The sequence below is a fragment of the Leuresthes tenuis genome, unplaced genomic scaffold (genome assembly GCF_036924035.1).
Source record: "Leuresthes tenuis unplaced genomic scaffold, fLeuTen1.0.hap1 SCAF_14, whole genome shotgun sequence".
NCBI lineage: Eukaryota > Metazoa > Chordata > Actinopteri > Atheriniformes > Atherinopsidae > Leuresthes > Leuresthes tenuis.
In genome coordinates this window covers 3,635,146-3,661,606 of record NW_027325368.1, presented here as the reverse complement: position 1 = coordinate 3,661,606, position 26,461 = coordinate 3,635,146, and the positions used below count along the sequence as shown (strand labels likewise).

The 26,461-nt window shown below is 41.5% G+C and overlaps 1 protein-coding gene across 1 annotated transcript in view; it reads right to left on the bottom strand.

Moving 5' to 3' along the window:
* The window catches only part of efr3a (EFR3 homolog A (S. cerevisiae)), a 125,975-nt gene that overhangs the window by 61,846 nt on the left and 37,668 nt on the right, over positions 1-26,461 (bottom strand). The window contains exons 3-6 of the mRNA XM_072363104.1: positions 17,430-17,506; positions 15,483-15,610; positions 10,767-10,917; positions 2,613-2,734 (exon numbers count right to left, since the gene is read on the bottom strand). Coding sequence (XP_072219205.1) covers positions 2,613-2,734; positions 10,767-10,917; positions 15,483-15,610; positions 17,430-17,506 — 478 coding nt within the window. The remainder of the gene's footprint in view (positions 1-2,612; positions 2,735-10,766; positions 10,918-15,482; positions 15,611-17,429; positions 17,507-26,461) is intronic.

Sequence of the window (26,461 nt, the reverse complement as noted above, 5' to 3'; positions counted from 1 at the left end):
TACTGTTTACAGCCAGGCAGCTGCTGAGAGTAAAGAAATAACTCAGAAATAATCCCAGCATTCCCCAGATGCTGCAGCCCTCCACTTCCAATAAAACACCGGCACACGAGTAAAGATAAGAGTGGATTTTATGCAGAAATATTCTCACCTCTCAGCTGCCGCTGAGAGTTTTGCAAATAGTATCAGTCATTCTGAGCAGGGAGGCCATTTTCATCATGAAAGAGACGGAAAAGTCTTCAGATATTGTTTTCATACGCTGCTCATCTGTGTTAGAATCGAACTGCCTCCACCACGAAGCTATTTTTACCTCCCTAAAAGAGGCCGGAGAGCAGAGCGAGCCTTCAGAACGACGAGCGTTTTATTCCTCTCTGATTAAGAAAGTAACTTTTTGTTTTACTGAAGCATCCGCTTCACTATCAGTTTTTATCCTATTATATTTAAGTAGCTGAGCCACACAAGAAAAAGGCTTTCTGAAGGGATTTCAGAGTCTTTCTTTGGACATTTTCTGCTTTTTCACTTGTACCTGAACATTTTCAGAGGAATATGTGTTTTTTCTTTGTTGAGCCACTTAACTCTGAGATATGACATCCTCCTAACTCAAGGGATGAACCAGTGTTGTGTCGACACAGAACAGACAACTTAGCAAAGAAGCCATTTTAAACTGGATCTTTAGGCACTTTGTCACAAAGACACATCATTTGTTCCCATTTCTTTAGCTGCATCTATGAAAAACAGCAAAGAAAACACAGTTTGACAGACAGAAAATAGGATTTCTGCAGCAACAAGGTGATTCCCAAAGAGCTATTAGCTGAAAACTTGGCATATCTCAGCATGGTGTGCAGTGTGTCCTTAAAACATTTGAGGAAACTGGACAAGTGGAGGACAAAAGAAGAAGTGTCAGGCCTAAAAAACTATCTACAGCAGATGAACAGGATCTGAAAGTGATGTCCTTAAGAAAGAGGAAAAAATCCAGCTGTGACCTGACAGGACCTGAGAGATGCATCTGGACCTTCAGCTGATCCATCTACTGTTGGCCCAAGCCTCATCAGAAATGGTCTCCATGGAAGGGTGGCTGTCAAGAAGCCGTTCTTAAGGAAGGGAAACAGGGAGAAAAGGCTGAGCTGTGCCAAATGACACAAGAAGTGGACTGAAAATCAGTGGCAACAGGTCTTATGGAGGGATGAATCCTCCCCAGAGCCCGGACCTCAACATTATTGAAGCAGTGTGGGATCATCTGACAGAGAACGGAACAAAAGGCAGCCCACATCCAAAGAAGAGCTTTGGGATGTCCTTCAAGAAGCCTGGAGAACTATTCCTGAAGACTCCTTAAAGAAATGACAGAAAGCTCGTCTCAGAGGGTTCAGGCTGAGTTGGAGAATAAAGGAGCTCAGACCAGATATTCACTTTAAAGCTGCTGAGAACTGTTTTTCAAACATTACTGTAAGTATATTTGCACTCCTGAGGTGGTGTTACTCAGCCATGTGGTCTCAGTGGAAGGGAGAGGCCATGAAATATGGATCAGGTGGAGCTATATTTATATCTGTATTCTGTATGGAATCAAGAGAGATGAGAGCTGCTCACGTGGGGCTGTGTTGCCTCCCCTCCCTCATGGATGTTGCTGTTGATATGAAATCCTTCGCCAAGTTCAAAGAAAACTGGAAAATCTCAAACATACATATGCAGCAGCGAGCAGCTTAGTACTGAAATGTAAAAAATCCACTGAAGTGATGTCCATGCAGGTTTTCATTTTATCCAAGGAACATGTTTAATGGAGGCAGCTCATTGCTGTGACTGCTCAAAATCAGTTAATGAAAGGGTTTAGTCTGCTTATTTAGAGCGATTTTAATAATGCAGCCTCTCCCTGGTCACATGGGAATATTTCTCTGCATACATATGTACATATATATATATTTATTAGGGATTTTTGTGAAGAAGGAAGTGGGGAAAGTAGTTTATGAAATACATATGAAAAGAAGCAGAAATTTCTCCTAATTTCACATCAGAACGATAACTAAAAGATTAACACAATCCAATGTGACCAATAAAACAATGGAGTAAAAAGTCAGGGGGCTATTGGCTCATATTGGAGCAAAATATGTGTAACTATAGAAAAAAATAAATAATATGGGCTATAATTATTTTTTACCATCAACTGAGGTATGTTCTTGATACTTTGCAGAACAAATGCTCCCAGTTTAACACGCTAGCATCAGAGTAACCATTTGAATGCGTTTCACTTTGACAGATTTAGCACTGAAGAGGAAAAAAATCTGGCCAAAAATGCATGTGGTATTAAGAGTTTAATTTCATGAAGACATCCAAGTCTAAATACCTTGAATACAAGATTTTAATATGCAAATGTAAACGTCTAAATGTTGTCTACGTAGCTTTGAAAACATCTTCACATGGAAGCATGTTTACAAAGAACTACAGGAGGCCCATTAATGAACCCTGAGGGACGCCACAGAGAAGGAAACACTTCATTATCAGCAAAAAATTACAACATAGAAGCAGAGACATACCTAAAAAAGATGAATCAAATAAAGAAATTAATGCACTTGCAGGTTATGACTAAATATTGAAGGTCAGGGGATATCTTTTTGGGATTATACCTGGTTCTGGTATCAGGCTCGTCATGAGTAGAGTGGCACATGGCGCTGAACTGGGAGACAAAGAAGTCGTAGCGGCGATGATAGGATGGCGTGTCCTCCTCAATGTTGGCAAATTTCACAAACTACAGAAAAGAAATAAAGAGGAAGAAAACATTTACAAGCTTCATCTGTCTTAGAATTAAGCACAAAATATGAGGCTTTGTGGTCAGAAGTATACGCAGAAACAACCAATTCTGGCTGGTTTAATTAACAGTTTTATGTGAAGAATACAATAAAAGTGTGGACAATACTTTACAAAATCACTTGAAAGTCAAAGTTTGCTGGTATTTTGATCCATCCATCCATTTTCTATGCCCTCTTTATGCAATCCAGGTCACAAAGGGAGTGGAACCAATCATAGCTACCACAGAATAAACCCTGGACAGGCTTCCAGTCCATCACAGGTTGGTATTTCCTCTTAGAATAAGCTAATAAGCCAATAGCTCTTTGGGAATCACCTTGTTGCTGCAGAAATCCTATTTTCTGTCTGTCAAACTGTGTTTTCTTTGCTGTTTTTCATAGATGCAGCTAAAGAAATGGGAACAAATGATGTGTCTTTGTGACAAAGTGCCTAAAGATCCAGTTTAAAACGGCTTCTTTGCTAAGTTGTCTGTTCTGTGTCGACACAACACTGGTTCATCCCTTGAGTTAGGAGCCTTTTTTCTGCCTGAATGCTTCATAGCTCAGAGTTAAGTGGCTTAAAATGCAGGGAAAACGCAGCCAATGTCCAAAGAAAACTTTGAAATAGTCTCAGAAAGCCTGGAGAATAGTGCTTAATATCACAAGAAAGTCTGGCTGCTTGGAAGAAAATGAAAAGACACGAATGCTCGATCAGGACCTTTGCTCTGGCTTCATCATTATGACTTGCCTCAATCAGCAATAATTTACTGGACACCTGTTCACTTGCTGTTAAGTCATCCATCTTCTATCTCTCTGAGTTGCAATACGACCGAAAACAGATTTATTTGAACAAGCCTGGAATGAAACTTAAAATCAGAGCTGAAAACCTCCCTGAAGCGGTCAAACCAACCACTGCAGAGCTCTGAGAACGGTTCCTGGGACTAAAAAGCATCATCTTGCATTGCAATGCTGATGACAGCCATTGAAGAGTTTCCCCTTTAGCCCAGACTATAATTTCCTCGCTCCAAACAAGCATCGAGTGTCCTCTGGAGAGGCCTCTTCTTTTCCACACAGTCGGCGGCTCTCGAGGAGCGCTTGCCTCCACCCTCTCATTGTCCACTGCGACAAATTGCCTCTGCTCAGTTTGGCATCAATGACAAAACCTTGCTGTTCTACCTGGTAATTTCCTCCCATTTCGTGGCTAACCTCTCCTGGGGGTAACGGCTCAGATGGAAGGCAGCTGGCACACGGGAGCGACTTCCCCTCAGGCTGCTAATACACCGCACAACCGGAGGTAGCACAGCTGATGGGTGGCGTTTAGGACCAAGGCGAAGCTCTGGTCAGGATGTAAATTTGGGCCCACGAGCCTTCCATAGATTTAGTTTGGTTTAATTCTGTCATAAGAAAATAAAACAACACAATAGCCGAAAATCTTACAAAGTTACTGACATTAAAGTGTAGACACACCTGCTTAAAACCATCAAACAGCAACTCCCATTTGTCCATTCCTGGCGTTTCTAGGTCAAAGCATTTCTCCTCTTCGGCTTGTTTTCACTCCACCTTCTCCTCCAACAGTGGCCTGTGAGATGTTTCCTGAACATTGGCTCTAATCTGATTGGTGTAACTCTCTCCAGCAGAGGGTCTTCCTTGCCTTGTTCGCCACTTTAACTCCATTCAAATCCAGTTAAGTCCTGGAAAAGCCATCGATGGCTTACTTTAAGTAAAACGAAGGCCGTTCTTGAACCATGGGGTAAAAATGCTTGATTTTGGTCTCGTTTGAAAGCTGACCTTCATATTTTGTTGCCGAAATCATAGGTCTGTAGTCTGGAAAGTTGGCTGTGAAGTGTTCCTGAACATGCAGATTTAGACACATGCAGCCTCTTTAACAAGCTTCTGTTGAATTTCTGATACCTTTCTCAACAGGAAACTTTTCCAAGTGACACAAATTCAACTAAAAGAAAACTAAAACTGCTTTAATATTTCAATTCTACAAGAAAGCACCGTTTGATTCAAGTACTTTGGGTAAACGCCAGCCTCACGTTGCCATGAAATACAAGGATTCTGTCGTGCTCTGAATGCAGAACAGCCATAGAAACCTTTTTACTTCAGACTGAAACCAGTGGAGAACCTGAGATGTGTGAACAGCTGCAGATGAAATGATGTGACGGTGACAGAAAGATGAAAACACGTCTCACGCTCCGACACATCAGCCAGACGAACATGCCCAAAGTGACGAGGCCAACGAGACACAGTGGTAAATTTAAAGAGATTCCTTTTCAGGCGGCGTTATGCGAAGCTTTTCTTTCTTCCTTCCTTCCACTACAACATCCACATGATGCCAGCTGAGAAGCAAATGCAGCCCTGAGATGACCCAAAAACATGGGAAAACCTACAAAGCTTTCTTGTAAACCCTGATAGTGAAATAAGAAATTCCAGAAGCTTTCACTACAATGATCATTTTGCTACATAAATGCCTCTATTCTTTGATTTCTTTGCCTTAGAATCTCTTCTGAGTTTTAAAGCTTTAAATACAAAAATAAGGGGAATAAATGCAGAAAATGAGACCCAACTATCAGGGGATCGAACTGGCATTTAAACACCCATCGAGGGTGTTTCTGGCCTGAGCGACTGGTTCACTGATGGTCCTGCTGGCTGCTGGAGTGGCAGCTTCACAGTTTGAGTGGGAGGAGGCTAAATGTTTGTCGACTCAAGCCAAGAAGGAATTTTATAGCTCCTTCCTTTGGCCTCAGTTTGGGCTTTAAGTCGTGATAACAGCAGAATACGAGGGACAATATTCAGTTTGTGTACGCTGTAATAGCTTTAATAGCTTTAACAGGCCATGTGTTGGATATCCTGACTTCTTTTGCTCTCGTCAGTGCTACAGTTTGCCAGAGGAAAGTTTCCTGGTATCTGCAGCAGGAACGTGTTGCAGACAGAGTCCCAACATGCTGCTGCCTCCTGAGTCCTGAATCAGGTTTGTAGACGGTCTGGGAGTTTGTTTCCTGAAACATCTTGTTCGTACTGTCGATCAGACCCCACAAAGCTGAGCCCTTCGGTAGCCGTTAGATAAATGCTTCTCATGAAACTTTTGACTTATGGTCTCTGGATGATGCAAACAGGATATCTGCTCGCTATTCCATGAAAAGGCCCAAACATTTCAGACAGCGTCAGCAGTCTGAATGCAGTTTCTGTACCTTTCCTCCTCACCTTGTTTAAACTCATTTCAAACATGAGAACCTGATGAATGCACAGCCAGCTAACATTCAGCTAACTTTCAGCTAATGTTCAGCTAGCATTCAGCTAACGTTCAGCTAACATTCTGCTAATGTTCAGCTAACATTCAGCTAACATTCTGCTAACATTCTGCTAACGTTCAGCTAGCATTCAGCTAACATTCTGCTAACATTCAGCTAACGTTCAGCTAACATTCTGCTAACGTTCTGCTAACGTTCAGCCAATATTCAGCTAACATTCATAACCAGCTGATCTGGTATAAAAGGACAAACTGACAAAAACAACACACATTTGTAAAACAGCAAAATACAAATAAATCTACAAAAAATGCAAATAATTCGTTGTCTTTTTTTTTTCATTTTCACTGTATTATTAATTTTTTCTTACTTTTCTTACGTACTTACGTCCTGGATCGCATCTATTTCTCCTATTTTCACTTCGAAATTAATTTTAACTCCATTTGCAATTTCTCCCCCAAAATATTTATTTCTGTGTAAATTTTCAGGTCAAACGCTGCATGATTAAAGAGGCTTAAAGCATCAAACACTCCGATTCACTTTGAATTTTGCCTTTAAGCAAAATAAATATGCACTAAAGCCACATTTCAAAGTGACATACGAGTACTAAACCGCTTCTATGTTTACCTGTTTGTGCTAAACCAAAGACTTTTTCTGTATTATAGAAGGAAAAACTGTACATAGACACAGTTAAACATGTCGGAAAGATAAAATAAACAAAAAGACAGAAAGAAAATGAGCTGCTGTAATTATTGTGAACACGCCCATCTGTAAATTACAACATGTGGTGTACAGTCTTAAATCTAAATATAATTGTGGTCTGTCAAATTATAACATATTTTATAAAACAATCTTCAGTCCTGCCCAGATCTAAACAGCTTTAAACATACGAGCTTAAATAAAAACACTAGTTTCTACTGTAAAAGCTCATCTCATATGACATTTCATAATCAAACTGTCAGATTTTATTATTGGCCATTGGCAACGCTCTACAGAGCAGACAGAAACAAAGACGTAACTGTAGACTAAATAAGTTGGAACAGGAGCTGACACTTCTCTGACCATCTGTGCACTAAATGTGATGTGTGAAATTAAAAGTGAAAGAGGACAACGAAGCCAACAGCGAAGTCAACAGATGGAATCTAATAAAGACGACATTGATTTTCTGTACAGCCCACTGAGATTAAGCAACACTTCGGTCCAGTAAAAACAGGCATCAAACTGATTTAATGCTAAGTTGTACTAATACCTCGGAAAAAATCTGGAAGATCTAGTTCCCATTTTAGTTTTTTAACTTTAAAAAAAGGAAAGAAAAGAAATGTCGAACTGTCCATAAATTATAGACCAACATGATTAAAGGAAAATAAACCATTCAGACCAAGAGTAACAGGTTTTCTTGGCAGGGAATCGGCTGTACTGTATGTGCAACACAGCTGGCTCCACAGGCTATAAATATTGGACCTGAACTCCCCTGTGAGTCTGACTCATTGGCTTCATGTGTCTGAGTGTGGGCTGATGACTGTCTTTTCTATTGAGATGGAGGGAGACGCTTCTCACCATCCCAGACTGCCAATAAAGTCGACTGGCAGGTACATTTAGCAAGTGAAGAGTGAATACCAGGGGGTGCAGACAGCAGAGAAACACTGCGGTGACGTATTTATTTGGGAACTGCACACAAATAAACACACAGGAGAAAAATGATGTCATTTTAAAAGATGTTGCTCCTGATGTTTGTTGTGCTTTCGGAAATGTTTCATTGTCCGTTTTATTGCGTTTTCCTAAATGTTTCAGCGTTTGTTTTATTGCATTTTTTCTAAATATTTCAGCGTTTGTTTTGTTACTTTTTCTAAATATTTCAGCGTTTGTTTTGTTACTTTTTCTAAATATTTCAGTGTTTTTTTTTTGTTACTTTTTCTAAATATTTCAGCGTTTGTTTTGTTACTTTTTCTAAATATTTCAGCGTCTTCTGTTTTGTTGAGTTTTCCGAAATATTTCAGCGTCTGTTTTGTTTCCTTTTCCTAAATATTTCAGCGTTTTTTTTGTTACTTTTTCTAAATATTTCAGCGTTTTTTTGTTACTTTTTCTAAATATTTCAGCGTTTGTTTTGTTACTTTTTTTAAATATTTCAGCGTTTGTTTTGTTTCTTTTTCCCAAATATTTCAGCATTTTTTTTGTTACTTTTTCTAAATATTTCAGCGTTTTTTTTTGTTACTTTTTCTAAATATTTCAGCGTTTTTTTTGTTACTTTTTCTAAATATTTCAGCGTTTGTTTTGTTACTTTTTCTAAATATTTCAGCGTTTGTTTTGTTACTTTTTCTAAATATTTCAGCGTTTGTTTTGTTACTTTTTCTAAATATTTCAGCGTTTGTTTTGTTACTTTTTCTAAATATTTCAGCGTTTGTTTTGTTACTTTTTCTAAATATTTCAGCGTTTGTTTTGTTACTTTTTCTAAATATTTCAGTGTTTTTTTTGTTACTTTTTCTAAATATTTCAGCCTTTTGTTGTGCTGTCTGAAATGTTACTTTCGTGTCTGAGTGTGGGCTGATGACTGTCTTTTCTATTGAGATGGAGGGAGACGCTTCTCACCATCCCAGACTGCCAATAAAGTCGACTGGCAGGTACATTTAGCAAGTGAAGAGTGAATACCAGGGGGTGCAGACAGCAGAGAAACACTGCGGTGACGTATTTATTTGGGAACTGCACACAAATAAACACACAGGAAAAAAATGATGTCATTTTAAAAGATGTTGCTCCTGATGTTTGTTGTGCTTTCGGAAATGTTTCATTGTCCGTTTTATTGCGTTTTTTCTAAATATTTCAGCGTTTGTTTTGTTACTTTTTCTAAATATTTCAGCGTTTGTTTTGTTACTTTTTCTAAATATTTCAGCGTTTGTTTTGTTACTTTTTCTAAATATTTCAGCGTCTGTTTTGTTACTTTTTCTAAATATTTCGGCGTTTGTTTTGTTACTTTTTCTAAATATTTCGGCGTTTGTTTTGTTACTTTTTCTAAATATTTCAGCGTTTGTTTTGTTACTTTTTCTAAATATTTCAGCGTTTGTTTTGTTACTTTTTCTAAATATTTCAGCATTTGTTTTGTTACTTTTTCTAAATATTTCAGTGTTTGTTTTGTTACTTTTTCTAAATATTTCAGCGTCGTCTGTTTTGTCTGAAATGTTTCGTGTCTTTTTTGTTGCGTCCGTTTTGATTAACAAAATATTGTTTCTGTTAACAAAACATCGCTAAAACATCAAATATCATCTAAATGTTTTATGAAAGGTTTCACCTATTTTTCTCTTACATTTTCTGTTTTGGTGTTAGTTTTTTTCAGGAAATATTTACTTGTTTTGTGAACTCTTCTGTTTGTTATGTAAAATGTTTTATTTCATACACCTTAGGGCCACCATATAAACGTCTTTAGACTCTGGTGAGCCTCCGATTAAAGCTGCAAATCATCTTTTTTCCACCAAATTTATGTAATTTTTTCTAGCTTTGTGTTGATGTTGCTCTGAAGACATCTCAAACAAACTCATTTAATTGATAACTAGCAAAACAACAAATAAAAGTGCTTAATTTTGCCCGGCTATGATGCAAAACCAAACACCGACATTAAATGGAGCACATCACCTTTGAAGTGGGCCATATGTGGAAAATTTAATTAACATGGCTCTCACCCACAGGCTGCCAGTGTTGAAACCGCCCCCCACTCTCTAACCACCTGATTTTGCCACCCGTCTCTGCATCTGTTCTCCTCTGTCAGAGTCTAAATACCACACATAAATAATGCATGGGCTTTTGCATCTAAACCTTCAGCTCAGTATCCTGCTCAGATGAACCACGAACAATGGCAAAGACAACAGGTTCAGATAGGAAGTGGTATGAAAGGAAGTTGGAGGGAAAACAAAGCCCTTTGGGTTCACCTTTAAAGGACTTTGAGGGAGAAAATTGAGCCGAGGTTTACACCTTATAATAAACGCTTTACAAAGGATTCGTTACAGGGCCTTTTCCTTTCCCAGAATGAGAATTAAATTAGCTATGCAACAGCAAAAAAATCAGCCTCTGGGCTGAAAGTAATTGATTTATTTGGCTTGTTTTGAGAATAAGAAAATCAACTTTAGTCAATACAAGTCTGCTCTGCAGCTACAGGACAGTCAACATAAAAGTATAATAATCTGAAAGGAAAGCAGAGACACCACCTCATACAAATGAAACAGCCAAAGGTGCTTTAAAGTATTGTTTGGTGAACAGTATTATTGTGAAAAGTCCTGTTTGCTGCTCAAAGAAATTTGATGTGAAACCCTTCAGGGAAGGCAGCAGAAGTACTTTATCACATGGTAATTTAGTTTAATTTTCACACTCATCTCCTCCTGGCTTTCCATGTGTGCTCCACCTAGAATACCAAGTTATCCCAATGGCAGTGATAGCTGTTATGAAGCACGTGCACGCCTTTAATCAGACCCACGTGAGCTTTTTCAGGACCCTAGTAGAGAAATGTATCAGCCTGAATGCCCTTTTCTTCAATTGACCATATCTTGAGAGCCATAAATAAGCTTCTGAGAGCAGAGGCAAGATGTCTTTTTCTGCCCAGATTTCTGCTAGCATTCAATATTAATGCATCTATGTTTGGTGGCATTTTCTTAGTATGTTTCTCAGATATTTTCCCACAAAAATAACCTCTCAGAGGGTGAGAAAGATCTAAAGAATTCATGTGAAACGAAAATGTCTGAGTGCCATTTTCGTGTCTTACCGAGTTGGTTCCCAGGACCTGTAGGTCCGGCTCTCCGGACTCCAGCAGCTTGGCTACCATGTGCAGGAAACTCTCCACAAAGGGTTTGATGCTCTGAGAGTGACAAGCCATCAGCAGCTGGTCCAGTGCCTCCATAGCTATCACCACATACCTGCAGACAGGTGGCAGGGGGGGGTTAAAGTTCCTCATCAAGGTGTTTTCCAATTGAAACATAACCAGAGCACATCATCCAGGTCAAAAAGTCAGCTATGGACACCAAGTCAGGTCATTTTAATCCTTCACAAAGCTTGAAAACAGTCTTTATTCATCTGCATCTTGTAGATATTTGCAGTAAGAGGCAAAAATCAAGAATTGTTGTGGTCCTCTTACTCGGCGTCCCTTTTCTTTTGCAGGAGTGGTCATCCAGCCCTTCAGCCTGGGAGTTGGGGGGTAATCTGGAGTTGAGCTACATCATATTCCACTAAGTTGTTTTAAAGAGCAGCTTGGCATTCAGGGTGCTGTCCTGCTGTGGTTTACTTCTTATTTAACAGGCAGGATTTCCTCTGTTAACACAGGGAATTTCTCTTCAACAGCCCCAGTCACTAGTGGAGCTCCTCAAGGATCTATTTCGGGACTTATCTTATTCCAACTGTATATGCTTCCCTTAGGCTACATTTTCAGCAAATATAATACCTCATTTCATTGCTACACAGATGATAAACAAATCTACCTGCCCTTAAACTGGAGGACTCCACTTCTATCCAAAACTTCTTCAGGAATAAGCTGAATCTTAGAAACTCGGAGGTGGAAATCCATTCTTTCCGGTAACAATTTGAAGACATTTGTTACAGCTTTGATCACCTGAAGGAAGGATTATTGTAGCTGCTTTTACTTGTGCATCAGCCAGTCTCTTTTAGCCCATCTGCAGCTTCTAACAGGCACCTCTGCTTTAGCGTCACTCCACTACCTCCAGATTAAGCACAGAAGTGATTTTTTAATTATTTTGTACGTGTTTTAATGCTTTAAACGGGTCGGCACCAACTCCTCTGATAAACTGCTTCCAGCTGCTCGAGTTTAGTGAATAAAGGAGACTCTCTTTGCAGGTTTCTGCCGTTTATTAAACATTCCCGCTCAGCTGAGAGTTTTAAAACACAGCTGAAGACTTATTTGTTCTCATTTAACTGCATTTAACTCTCTTAACCATTTCCAGTTGTTTTCTTTCTTCATTTTTTGCTTTCTGTGCTTTTAATCCATCTCTACTCCTGATTGTGTCAACTTTGGTCAACTGCAGTTGCTTTAAATGTGTTTTTAAAAGGAATCTGATTAGATTTAAGGTAGGTGAAAATAAGTGGAGGGATGGGTTGAGCCAAAGTGTGACTATATGGTAGATTTACTGATACTGAGTGAATTAGCTGCAGTAAGAATCCACTTCTTTGAGTTTGCTCCATCTGGAAGGTAAAGGCTGCCAACAGCTTTGGGATTTGAGTGAAATAAACTCCAACATGTGAACACGTCACTCTGTTAAGAGCAGAACGTCTGAGGCAAAGCCAAAGATGTCTGTAACGGCGGCAGATGGAAGAGGTAGGAACACGTTCTCCGGTGGTCGGCTTTGGGAATCAAAATCACAGCCAATTAAATGGTTTCTGACATCATAATGACTCCATTGATCTGGTGACACTCAGAAGGGCTGTTTGCATATTTCAGCTCATTTCAATTACTTTCCTAATGGAAATAAACAAAGAATAATATCAATCGACCCAATATTATTGCATAATATATCCAGAACGATGTTCTGAAGCTTCTCCAAGCAGCAGGTTACCTGCTGACAGGTGAGGGTGTCAGGATTGGGTATAAAAGTAGCTTCCACCAAAGATTCAGCCTCTCCAACAAGGATGGGTCGTGGCTCACCGCTTTGTGCCAAACTCCATCAGAGAATCATCAATAAGTTCAGGAAATATTCCTCAGAGTCAGACTGTAAAGAACTTTGGTCTTTCAGCATCTACAGAGCAGAATATTGTGAACAGATTCAGGGAGTCTGGGGAAATCTCAGTGTGGAAAGTGGCTGTGAAACTCATCCCGGCTGCTCAGATGTGTGTTTTATTACTTTGGTTTCAAGCTTTAATTTGCTTTAAACGCCAACAACGAGGTAAAAACCCTCAGAAACACAGTTAAAACAGTTAAAACAGTAAAAAACTATCAAAAATCAGCCCCAGAGTCAGACACAGCAGCAAGAAAAGTGTCACGGGAAGTGAAGAAGAAGAGAAGGAAGACAACAGGAAGTGAAGAAGAAGAGAAGGAAGACAACAGGAAGTGAAGAAGAAGAGAAGGAAGACAACAGGAAGTGAAGAAGAAGAGAAGGAAGACAAGAATAAACATCAGATGCTGGAGAGATCAGAGGAAAAGACACAGAAGCAGAGAGAAAGAATTCTTTCTTCTAACATAAGCTCGAACCTTATTGGTGGAGCCTCAGTTAGCTCCAGTTTTATCTAATTTCACTCAGAAATCTAGTTTTCAGCCTTTCAAAATGTTCTTTCCAATCTCACACTGACACATATCGAATGAGAGAAAAACATTTTATCCTCCTGTTTTGTCTTTTCTGAGCAGGTTTAAGCTGCTTCACTGACCAATTTTTATGTATTTGGAATATCAAAAGAAATTAGTTTAATGCAGCAAAACACTCTAAAAGCTGCTGTAGAGTCAAAGAAAGACAGAAAGTTTATAGAATCTACAGCAACAGCTTCTGGAGCTTCTCCAACCAGAAGGTTACCTGCTGACAGGTGAGGGTGTCAGGATTGGGTATAAAAGCAGCTTCCACCAAAGGTTCAGCCTCTCCAACAAGGATGGGTCGTGGCTCACCGCTTTGTGCCAAACTCCATCAGAGAATCATCAATAAGTTCAGGATATATTCCTCAGAGTCAGACTGGAAAGAACTTTGGTCTTTCAGCATCTACAGAGCAGAATATTGGGAACAGATTCAGGGAGTCTGGGGAAATCTCAGTGTGGAAAGTGGCTGTGAAACTCATCCCGGCTGCTCAGATGTGTGTTTTATTACTTTGGTTTCAAACTTTAATTTGCTTTAAACGCCAACAACGAGATAAAAAACCCTCAGAAACACAGTTAAAACAGTAAAAAACAATCAAAAACGAGCCCCAGAGTCAGACACAGCAGCAAGAAAAGTGTCACAGGAAGTGAAGAAGAAGAGAAGGAAGACAACAGGAAGTGAAGAAGAAGAGAAGGAAGACAACAGGAAGTGAAGAAGAAGAGAAGGAAGACAACAGGAAGTGAAGAAGAAGAGAAGGAAGACAACAGGAAGTGAAGAAGAAGAGAAGGAAGACAACAGGAAGTGAAGAAGAAGAGAAGGAAGACAAGAATAAACATCAGATGCTGGAGAGATCAGAGGAAAAGATGCAGAGAGAAAGAATTCTTTCTTCTAACATAAGCTCAAACCTTATTGGTGGAGCCTCAGTTAGCTCCAGTTTTATCTAATTTCACTCAGAAATCTAGTTTTCAGCCTTTCTTAATGTTCTTTGCAATCTCACACTGACACATATCGAATGAGAGAAAAACATTTTATCCTCCTGTTTTGTCTTTTCTGAGCAGGTTTAAGCTGCTTCACTGACCAATTTTTATGTATTTGGAATATCAAAAGAAATTAGTTTAATGCAGCAAAACACTCTAAAAGCTGCTGTAGAGTCAAAGAAAGACAGAAAGTTTATAGAATCTACAGAAACAGCTTCTGGAGGATTCTCCAACCAGCAGGTTACCTGCTGACAGGTGAGGGTGTCAGGATTGGTTATAAAAGCAGCTTCCACCAAAGGTTCAGCCTCTCCAACAAGGATGGGTCGTGGCTCACTGCTTTGTGCCAAACTCCATCAGAGAATCATCAATAAGTTCAGGAAATATTCCTCAGAGTCAGACTGTAAAGAACTTTGTTCTTTCAGCATCTACAGAGCAGGATATTGGGAACAGATTCAGGGAGTCTGGGGAAGTCTCAGTGTGGAAAGGCCAAGGACAGAAAGCCCTGTTGGATGAGCTCGGAGCCCTCAGGCAGCACTGCAGGAGAAACCGTCAGGCCACCATGATCCATACAGCCACATGGGCTCAGGAGGAGCTGGGAAAAGCATTTCCACTCAACACAGTCCACGGCTGCATCCAGAAATGTGAGCTGAAGCTGCATCACACCAGGAGGAAGCCATATATCAGCTCTGAGCAGAACCACGGCCCAGTTCTCTGGACTCCAGCTCATCTCAGAGGGACAGAAAGACAGTGGACACGTGTTCTGTGGGCAGATGAGTCCACGTTTCAGCTGCTTCTGGGAAAAACTGATGAGAAAGAGCATCCAGGCCCTCTGAAAACCTCCAACAATGAGTGTCTGAACCATTAAAAAGAGTCATTAAAGGAAGCTGATCGCTCCTGCAGCCTAACATCATGACTCTGGGTATAAATAAGTGCTCCCCCTGTTTAACCCGACCTTCATTTGGACATCCACTGAACCAGTATTGTGCCTTTAATCTAAGAATATTCTCCTTCTCCCTCAGCTTCATCATGTTTTTGCCCAAACAGCAGTAAGTAACCTCCATCTTTTCCTGTTCTCAGAGGAAAAGTGTTGCCATGGGTTTAAGCTTCTTGAGCTTCGGTTGCTTTATTTCACAGAATCTATGAATTGAAAGGGTTAATATGAGCAGTTGTTGCTGCTTTACTGAAGAAAAACTGGTGTAAAATGCATGAAGCACTCACCCGTAGCGGTGTCGCACCACATCTCTGCTCAGCCTCTCGGCCAGGTAAGCCCCGATCCTGTCCAGCTTTTCTGGAGCCGATACAGCGTAGAAGGTCAGCTTCTCCATGTCAGATTTACTGAGGCCATCCTGCGGAAAACACAGGATAGGCTTCAGAGATTAGGAGGGATCACAGTTTGTTTCTCCAGCTTTTACAGGAAAGTTTAACCACAGACGAAACCAAAAGGGATCTCTGTAAAATCAGAGACCGCTGCTTAACGAGAAGCTCTTTCCCTCTGTTTCTGAGTCGCTGTGCCGTCCAACAACAGACAATAAAAAAGGAAATAAGAGGCTTTGTGAGGATTTTAGCTGCATCGAAATACAGCAAACAGACAGCAGGACAGAAGCAAACAGATGTTCACACAGCTGGACATACATAAATGTTCATGAAACTTGTGATTTTATTAGCTTCTTTACTCAATAAATCAGTTAATAATCAACAAAATACCTAATTTATCTAAATAATACAGGATGACGTGTTCTTCCACCATCAACTGTCTGGGTACTACTCCCACTTATCAAAGCACTTTAAAGTATTAAAGTAGTTCACTTTGGGCAACATTCAGTGTCCGTTTAAACCGTTTAAACTGTTTAAATGTTGCTTAAAGTGAAACCGAAGACTCCAGGTTTGTTCATTTCCAACGACAGACGCATTAAACCCAACAGAGATGTTAAATGAACCGTGAACATGTTTGATTTGGCTCCTCTGCTGCAGGAATAAATGGCCGAACACAACAACTCACCGCTTAGAAACCTCACCGGGCCTGAAACGTAATTATGAATCATTCAAACACAGCTCAAACCGCCAGCAATCAGAACAAAATACACTGAAATTTGCTCCCTTTCCTGCTCAGAAAAACAGACAAAGTCACTTCCTGCAGAAGGCAGATGTTCTTCTGGGTAACAGGAAGGTCAAACTGAGTGTTCTTCAAGCTAAAAGACAACAGGTGTAAATAAATACTCATCTGAGAGGTGGGGGGAGCTAATCTGAGACCGTCCCCTGGGGGCTTTGGTCTCAGCAAGCAGAAATTCATTCAGCATGCTCTCTGCCATGCTTCCCTTTATCCATCAGCCAAAAGGTTGAAGGTCACGAATGGATGGATTAAATATGAGCGAATTAAGCTTTTTAAATCAACCGAGACGGCATCAAACAAGTGAAAACAATGTTCTCTGGTTTTCAAAGCCATGGCAGAGTTATTCAGTTCCTTCACTTCAGCGTTTCTCTGCACGGGTCTCCGCATCAAGCTCGCCGCCGCCGTCACAAGCGGCCACCAAACGTCGAGTAATTCACGGTGAAAGCGCCCAGCTGCCTCCTCCGACATCAACAGTTTTACTCCAACAGCCGCTGGGCGACCACTTCCCAGACGGATGAAAACATTTCCATCAACAGAAGCATTTAACAGATGATCAGAAGCCAAACGGGCGTCTCTGAGCGGGTCGATACGTTCAGATTAATGAGAGCAACATTTAGCAGGAATAATCAGCACAAATTTAGCCAATCAAAAGCTGCAGCTGAAGTTGGTAAGTTAAAAAGTGCCAAATGACCTTTTTTAAACACGAACCATTCATCTCTACTAAAACCCTGGATGCTCTATATCAGGGATGTCCTGGAGGGCCGCTGTCCTGCAGGTTTTAGACGTTTTCCTGCTTTGTTTCAGATCAAATGAAACTCTTCAAAAGATTCTTACATTCTGCACAAACCAGCTAATGATGCATTGATCTGAATCAGGTGTTTTGGAGCAGGAAACGTCTAAAACCTGCAGGACAAACGGCCCTCGAGGACCACAGTTTGACATCCCTGCTCTGTATTAATGGCAGAGGCCTGCCAGGATTACAGATAGCACACCAACACATTAGCTCTGCGTGATTTCTGTTCAACGGAGGATGTTTAAGGCTTGCCAGCACTCACTTTGGGGTCCTCGGGGAAGATGTTATCCACCAGGCGTTTGTACCTCGGCCTCAGCGGGCCGCAGCAGCCACAGACTCCTGTAAGAACAGCAAAGATGACACAGTTAGCAAAGGTTACCCTGACCTCCTGGTACTCTGGGACTGAACATCTTCCTTTATAAGAACTAAACAGCTGAAGAAGCCCAGAAACGAGACATGGAGCTTGGTTTCCACCAAGCTGAGTAATCTGAGCTAGAAGAACTCATCAGTTTTGCCCCGATTTATGTTTATATGTATTTATCAGATGCTTTTATCCAAAGCGACCTACAGGTAGGCAGGTAGGGTAAGGGGGTCTTGCCTAAGGACCCCTACTGGAGGTAATACCTTTCATGCAGGGGATTTGAACCCAGATCTCCCACATGGAAGGTGGCAATCTTACCAGCCCACTCTGTATTCAAGACCCGGCTGCGATAGGTCGTCTCCTATTGACCAACGTGAATTTGTATGACCGGCCGCAGCCTGAGTCAATAAGAAGTGTCGAGTCATCAGAGTCACGGAGCGTCTGAGCGGATATCAGATTCCACTCTCGCTGCGGTGCGTTCACTGACCTCAGAGAGGAGTAAATCACCTGCATTTGTTGATAATTTACTGATTTTTTTGATGAATTCCTTCCCTTTTTGCTTGTAAAATTCTGGAAACCATGCGTCTGAAAGCTGAAAATGTCAACAATGAACCCGACAGAGAGGAGCTCGGCTCAACAGAAGCATCGATTAAACCCGAGTGCACATCCCGAATACAAAAACAGGAGCAGGTCACCACTTTCCTGATGCTTCACCTTTACACAAACACTTAAAGCCTTTATTCTGATCTGCCAAACGATACCTTCACTGAAGAAGGCAAAGAGGCGACTTTAGGGGGCAGAATCAGTACGAATCCGTAAGAAAATGACTCATCGCCCACTTCTGAAGCCGTGCAGCTCCCTTTAAATCAGTTTCTGAGAGTTTGATACCTTTCTTCAGCTTAGTTTTATTCCGGTTTAATCCGAAACTCGTCATCCAACTGGTTTCTTGTGTAAGGAGGAATAATTAGATCATGGAAACCTAACCGGCTCCATTTACATGGGCAGGGATACAGAAGTTTCAGTCCAATTAATGAAACTGATCCACATTACTTCGCTTTAACCACTCCGATGTTTAGTCCCATCCAAAGTCGTTATAGTGCAAATATTCTCTAAGAAACGGAGCTTTTCCATCATCTGAACGCTTCATAGTGCAAATATTCCCTAAGAAACGGAGCTTTTCCATCATCTGAACGCTTCATATCTTTAAATGTATGATTGCTGACTCTGAATATGATCTTATTTGGGTTCAAATAACACTTATTCAACTTATTAAATCGGGTTAATGCACGAAAGCTGCTGTTAAATCCAGATGTTCCAGAGGAGCTGCAGCAGTCAGCCAGCTAAAGGGTAAGAAGTTCGGGAGATAAAATAGTCCCGAGACGTCCATCGCTCAATGATATCGACACAGAACCAGTGAGCAGGGAGCCTCATCTGCCCCTCTGCAGCCACTCCAGAGTATTTCCTGTAAAGAGGACAAAGTTTTATCCTATCCGGCTACAAAGGCCAGCTTCCAGATATCACTCCATCGTGAACCTGCAAATATCCTCAAACTTGCCGGTGCACAAACTTCTGAATGTTCCTTGCTGCTCGTTGACCATCAGCACAGCCGGCCTCCTGCGAAATGTCAGTGTTTCTGAGTCTGAAAGAGCAGCAGCAGCAAAGGTCACAGCAGCAATCTCTCCTCTGAGAGCCGATCGATGAGGGAAGCTCTTCGGCATCAGAGACCCAGCAGAAACACTTCAGGAGGAGCCAGGATCACGACTGCCATAACAGGGCTTCTGTTCACCTTGTTTTCCTTCTTTAATGATTCAATTCAATTCAGTTTTATTTATAAAGCGCCAGATTACAACAATTGTCATCTCAAGGCACTTAAGTAATAAAGTCCAATTCAAGCCAATTGGAATTCAATTCATTGTAATCATAATCCAATTAATTCATATGGAGCCAATTCAAAAATAATATCCTAGCTAAGGAAACCAACAGATTGGACCGAAACTTGTCTTCAGTCCAATCTCCCGTCCTGAGCCTGAGGGACTGTGGAAAGGAACGACTCCCTTTAACAGGAAGAAACCTCTGGCAGAACCAGAACCAGGAAGAAACCTCTGGCAGAACCAGAACCAGGAAGAAACCTCTGGCAGAACCAGGAAGAAACCTCTGGCAGAACCAGGAAGAAACCTCTGGCAGAACCAGAACCAAGAAGAAACCTCTGGCAGAACCAGGAAGAAACCTCTGGCAGAACCAGAACCAAGAAGAAACCTCTGGCAGAACCAGGAAGAAACCTCTGGCAGAACCAGAACCAAGAAGAAACCTCTGGCAGAACCAGGAAGAAACCTCTGGCAGAACCAGGAAGAAACCTCTGGCAGAACCAGGAAGAAACCTCTGGAAGAACCAGGAGGAAACCTCTGGCAGAACCAGAACCAGGAAGAAACCTCTGGCAGAACCAGAACCAGGAAGAAACCTCTGGCAGAACCAGAACCAAGAAGAAACCTCTGGCAGAACCAGGAAGAAACCTCTGGCAGAACCAGAACCAGGAAGAAACCTCTGGCAAACTATCCAGAAACCACCTCAAATAAGAATCTCATTTTGGAAAGAAAAAAGCGATTAAACAGCAAACCGCAGAGTGAGACTGAGCCCTCGGCTACACTACCGCGAGGCGTTCATAACGGTCCAGAAACGGGATTTCACAGCTCGCTCGGGAGGATTTATTCAGTCTGGCAGTAGCTGAATGCAAAGTGGTGATAATGCTGAGCTGGTAACTTTCCAATTCCTTCATGCCTCTTAATTAATCTCCAGAGTCTGCAAAGAAACAATATTTATAAAAGCACCAAAGAATAATTCAAATATACCGGAACTGTTAAAGTATCTAAACTTGCTCAACTCAGATGATCTTTGCCTCCATCTGTTGCCCTGAAAAATGAGGCTTAATTTCCCACGAGCCCCCCCCCTCAGACAGGTGAAGGAGCTCCCAGAGCCCCCCCCCCCCCCCATGCTGCATTAAGACCTCTCAGACTCAGGAGGAGTCACCTTCACACGACCAGCCGCTCCTCACCTCGTATCAACCTTTCCTGCGCTTCTATTCGTTCATTATGGATCCTGGACTTACTCCTTCAAGCTAAGGGCGTGGGGGGGGGACTCGCCGGGTTTAATGGGATTCAGCCCTGAAGCCTCTTACTGCACACGCTCATGATTAAACCCGATCCAGCCTGTTTGAGACGTTAAATAACAACAAAATTAGCCCTGAATTTAACTCTGGGAGTTAAAGCGATGCGCTGGTAGTCGTGGAAACAGCTCGATGGTTAAAACAGGCAGCGAGCTGATATCTAACAAAGCGTTTCATCTGTTGGTCGCACTTCCAGATCTTGATTTTCTTCTTTTTCGGGGGGTTTTTTGTGCTTAATTTGGAATTTATTTTCAGTTTTGCTGAAGTAATGTTTCAGTTTGTGGTTCTTGATCCCTTCTCAGCACCAGCTAATCAACCCATCCTCAGATGAAGCATGCAGGCAGAGCTGGAGACTCCAGTGGTGGGTGTGTGGGTGGGGGGGTGACTTAATCAATGCATTTTATTTAGTGGTAGACTTGCTTTGGCTCCCCGTTTAGATTTATGAGGCTTTTTCAGCGTAACGTGCAGCAGAATCCAATCTGATCCATTATTCCAGTCACAGGTTGGACATCAGAGTGATGTCACTGCTCCAAATATGGATCCAGACTGATCAAACGCTGCCAAAATGTTGTCGCCTACTTATTTAAATCATGAGTTATTCAGCTTTCAGATATATAAATAAAGCAGGCGACAGGAAGGCTAAACGGATCGACTTTAAGCCGAGTCTAAAGGCTTCAGAAACCGTCCAGGTAACACACACAGAATCAATATTTATCCATTTTATCTTATTTTACTGTGTGTGCGGCGCAGATCATCACCCCCCCCCCCTCATTAGAAACACACCCCAGATCAAAAGATGACTGCTCCGAGACCTCATTTCAATATCGTGACAAACTCTATATTTTGGTGTTTTTCTTGCCTTTAAATGTGTTTTTTATGCATCTTTTTACACCCAGAAGTTGCCTTGTTTCATCATCTTCGCCCCCACAGATGAAACACCTCTGCAGCCGGCTTTAAATTAACTTCATAATTAGAATTTCGCTCAACACCATGAGGTGAAATGCAGCTATTTGGACCGAGCAGAGCACTGGATCGAGCCGAGGGGCAACACGGGTGCTTGTTGTGAGAAGAATCCTCATTATCCACCTCTATGATCAGCCGTAGACCGATTACATGGGTTACATGGTGTTGCCACAGCTGAACCAAAAAGGCAGCACAGAGCGACTCGGTTTGTGCACGTGGACGGGAAAATCCTTCCTTCTCGTTTACAGATCAGACCCTGGGTCTCAATGAGATTTTACCTGTATAAATAAAGGTTAATAAAAATAAAAGAGCGGAGAGTTTGCTGTAAATTCAGGGACATTTAATTAGATCCGATGCGTCGGCCGACATCAGAAAAGACTGAAACTCTGCAGCGAGCCCAGAAGAGGATGAAATCCAGTGGGACGCAAATGTAAATGGGTGATTCTCACGAAAGGTAAGGATTTGATAGACTAAACGACTAAAACAATCAAACTTTTGTATCATATATAAAACTATGGTATGTACTAATTGTAGAACTACTGTTGTCATTGCATTTGATGGATTACTCTATATTTTATGACAACATTTCAACCTTAAAAGTTCATTACCGTAACGTTTCCGTTATTTTTTTTATCTTAAACCCAAAATGATCACAATACATCCTCATAATTTAATATACATATAAATAGAAAAAAATGGTTGGGGTTATACCCTTTAACTAGCAGTGTTAGCATTTTGGGCCAAGTATTTGTGAATAATTATTTTCTGGGCAAAAATTGTTACAATTCATTTCCGTAACAATGATATTTGGCTCCATTAAAATCCAATAAATAGGTTTGTTTTTTTATCCCATGATGCCTTGTGTGGAAGAGAAGTTTCAAAATGGCTACTAGGTAAGATCATCTTTCAAGTTCTTCCAGTAGATATTTAAAAAAAATTGTAATTATCCATCATATATATATATTCAGTTATCATCAATTGAAAATGTGTTACGGTAATGAATTTATTTGGTCAACGACTCAATAAAACATTCCGAAAATGTATTAAAGAACGTGTATTGATCACTAATTTTAATTGAGCCAGTTAATTGAGACCCTGCTTAATACTAATAAGAGAAAAAAAATAGCAAAATTGACCTAAATTGGGACAGTTTCGTGAGAATCACCCAAATACGACTGGAAACACTGCCGTGACCATATCAACAAGAGTCATTTTCCAGGAAAAGTTCAAGTTAAAAAGGGTGAAAAAGTTCAAACTGCTGCGTCTTTAGCATCAAGTCCATCATTTCTCATCTTTTTGTCAATCGAATTGTTGTGTAACTCTCATACAACCGCATCAAAGAGACTCCTGATGTTAGCTTCTGGTAATAAAACTAATCATCATCCTCTGAATCAGCCGGACTTTAAACCAATCCTGAAAAGTTATTTATCAGGAAAAAACAGCAAATACTTCCTGCCGCTTCTCCTTTGATTTATAGCTCTGTAAATGCAACAGTTTGGGGTTTTTGGATCATTGCAATGCGATTTTGTGGTAATACAGGGCTAATTAGTTGATAAATGATCTAATTAAATAATGACTGAGACACCAACAGAGCTTCATTGTTTATTTCCCAATGGTTAGCATTAGCAGAAGAGCTAATCGTCTTTCAGAGGAAATGTGACAACAGCAAAGTCAGTGATGTTTTACAGCCAAAGGCGTCGATGGGGAAGAGCTTAACACTCGGTTTTATCCCAAATTACAAAACTAGCTGAAGTCTGATGTCATTTCTTTAGCTTGGTCAGTAACTGGCAGGCAGCACATCCACCCACACAGCTGCCATCCGTCATGTTTTTCAGTGAGCTGGAGGATTTTGGCTGGAAACTACAGAACATTTAGAAGAACAGGGAGGTTTTTATCAGCCAATTACTAATTGCTTTGAGAATCAGTCCAGATTGGCGATATTAGTGACCGCTTCCTCCAGAGAAACGGATGGGCTTTAAAGGTTGAGCTTTTCAGAGCCCATCATAGCACTGTTCCTTCATTACTGCAGCTTCCTTCAGTGTAGATTTCCTTATGTGCAGCCTGAGAAGGTGACTGAATGTAAACACACATCACAGCATGTGTGGCTGCAGACGTAGATGAAGTGCAAACACCTGAGAGGCCGCTCCGGGGACAGCAGATGGACGGCCCGACGACGGAGGTGGTGCGACAGCTCGCTATTTTCATCCTCATTATTCTACCTCCGATTCGGGAGGAGAATGAAAGAAGCTTAGCACGGCCTGGAGGCGATGCCCTGAAGTCATGTGGCACCATGAGGAACATTACAACCTCTCAGGTAACCAAATGACCTCAGCCGAAGGATACATCTGGTGATATTTCAGGCGCTTAACGAAGCCCAGAGGCAGAGCCGAGCAGCAGGGAAACCGTCCTGCTAACAAGCAGTTTGTGTCAAAGCCTCGATGCTGTTACTCCTCGGTTTAGGAGCTCTATTGTTATCATGAAAGGATTAAAAAAGGCAACTGTTTTATTTTAGAGTCACGTGGCATTTATCAGAGGACATGGGTTGGAATCCTGAGTCGTGGTCGTTTAGAGCTCGGTCCGATTGGCCGGGAATGCCGAAGAACTTCGTACCTTCATGTGGTAATTTGACCAAAGATTATTTGGCTGCTAACGCTAACAGCTAGCAAGTGTTTTTATTCCCCCTCTCTTTCTCCGTGTTCTGTTGCGATTCGTTATCATTAAACAAAATAATGTTTTCTAGCCAACTTATCTCAGAACATGTTTTAAATTTTTCTGTTTTATCAGTTTGTTCGGAACGTCGCAGTTTTGTCTTCCTCGACTTCCTGGAACCTGCTCAGCCCCAAGGCCCAGAAACCAAAACAAACAGCACAGCAAAGACTTGTGTCCATATTCAGACTGAGAATTTATCAGAAGACATTGGTTGGAATCCTGAGTCGTGGTCGTTTAGAGCTCGGTCCAATTGGCCGGGAATACCGAAGAACTTCGCACCTTCATGTGGTAACTGATAAAGATTATTTGGCTGCTAACGCTAACAGCTAGCAAGTGTCCCCCCCCCCCCCCCCCCCCCCCCCCTCCCCCCCCCCCCCCCCCCTCTTTCTCCGTGTTGCGATTCGTTATCATTAAAGAAACTTATCTAAGAACCCCAAACATGTTTTAAATTTTCTGTTTTATCGTTTTTTTTTGGAAAGTCGCAGTTTTGTCTTCCTCGACTTCCTGGAACCTGCTCAGCCCTCAGGCCCAGAAACCAAAACAAACAGCACAGCAAAGACTTGTGTCCATATTCAGACTGAGAATTTATCAGAAGACATTGGTTGGAATCCTGAGTCGTGGTCGTTTAGAGCTCGGTCCGATTGGCCGGAGAACTTCGCACCTTCATGTGGTAATTTGACCGAAGATTATTTGGTTGCTAACGCTAACAGCTAGCAAGTGTTTTTTTTTCCCCTCTTTTTCCGTGTTCTGTTGCGATTCGTTATCATTAAACAAAATAATGTTTTCTAGCCAATTTATCTAAGAACCCCAAACATGTTTTAAATTTTCAGTTTTATCATTTTTTTTTGGAAAGTCGCAGTTTTGTCTTCCTCGACTTCCTGGAACCTGCTCAGCCCTCAGGCCCAGAAACCAAAACAAACAGCACAGCAAAGACTTGTGTCCATATTCAGACAGAATTTATCAGAGGACATTGGTTGGAATCCTGAGTCGTGGTCGTTTAGAGCGTTTCACACCAGAATAGCTCGGTCCAATTGGCCGGGAATGCCGGAGAACTTCGTACCTTCATGTGGTAACTGATAAAGATTATTTGGCTGCTAACGCTAACAGCTAGCAAGTGTTTTTTTTCCCCCTCTCTTTCTCCGTGTTGTGATTCTTTATCATTAAACAAACTTATCTCAGAACATGTTTTAAATTTTCAGTTTTATCCGTTTGTTCGCAGTTTTGTCTTCCTGGACTTCCTGGAACCTGCTCAGCCCCAAGGCCCAGAAACCAAAACAAACAGCACAGCAAAGACCTGTGTCCATATTCAGACTGAGAATCCTGTTTTTGCAGCATGTTGGACGCAGCAGAGACACGACGTCCCGTCTGGGAGATATTTTACTGACAAATTCTGACCAGATCCAAACCAGAGTCACGGACTGACTGAAGAAAGAGGAGGATAACATGCTAACTGTTGATTTAAAATGCCTAATAGTTTAATTTTACTCCAGTATGTGGAACCATTGGTGTTTTAGCCTTTTAATAAATGCGACTTTGTGGCTGTTTTTCTTTTTTATACAGACTAAATGAGTCTTTGGTAAAGTGAAAAGAAGTGAAAGATTCTGGAAGTTAAATAGTTCAGGATCAGGCACCAAAGGAATGCATCTGTGAGCTACTCTGGTGACAGAAATTCCACTTTAAAGTAGTTAAAAGTACAGTTAGAGATACTTCTTAAAGTATATTTTCCACTCGGTTCATTTCTATCCGATTGAAAAGTTTTAAAATCGTTCTCCAAACGAACTTAAAGTGGAATAAACATCAAACACAGATTAATCTGAATCTGTCCACTAAGCAGGTTTTAAAGTAATGATTAAATGATTGGGCCTGGATCTGGGACTTGCTGTCGCCTGGCCTGCCTGTGCTTCTCCCGATGGGGGGGCGGCGTTGCCTCTCTCCGCTGCTCGCGACTTCACCCACCTGTGGGCACGTCTTGACTCCCAGGGCACTTGGCCAGGGGCGCTGGGGCAGGCGCTGACCCACTGCGTGGCTGTCTGGGGCACTTGGCCCTCCTGGGTATTGGGTGGGGCCTCTGCCGGGGGGTTTGGGGGCGCTCGGGCTCCCG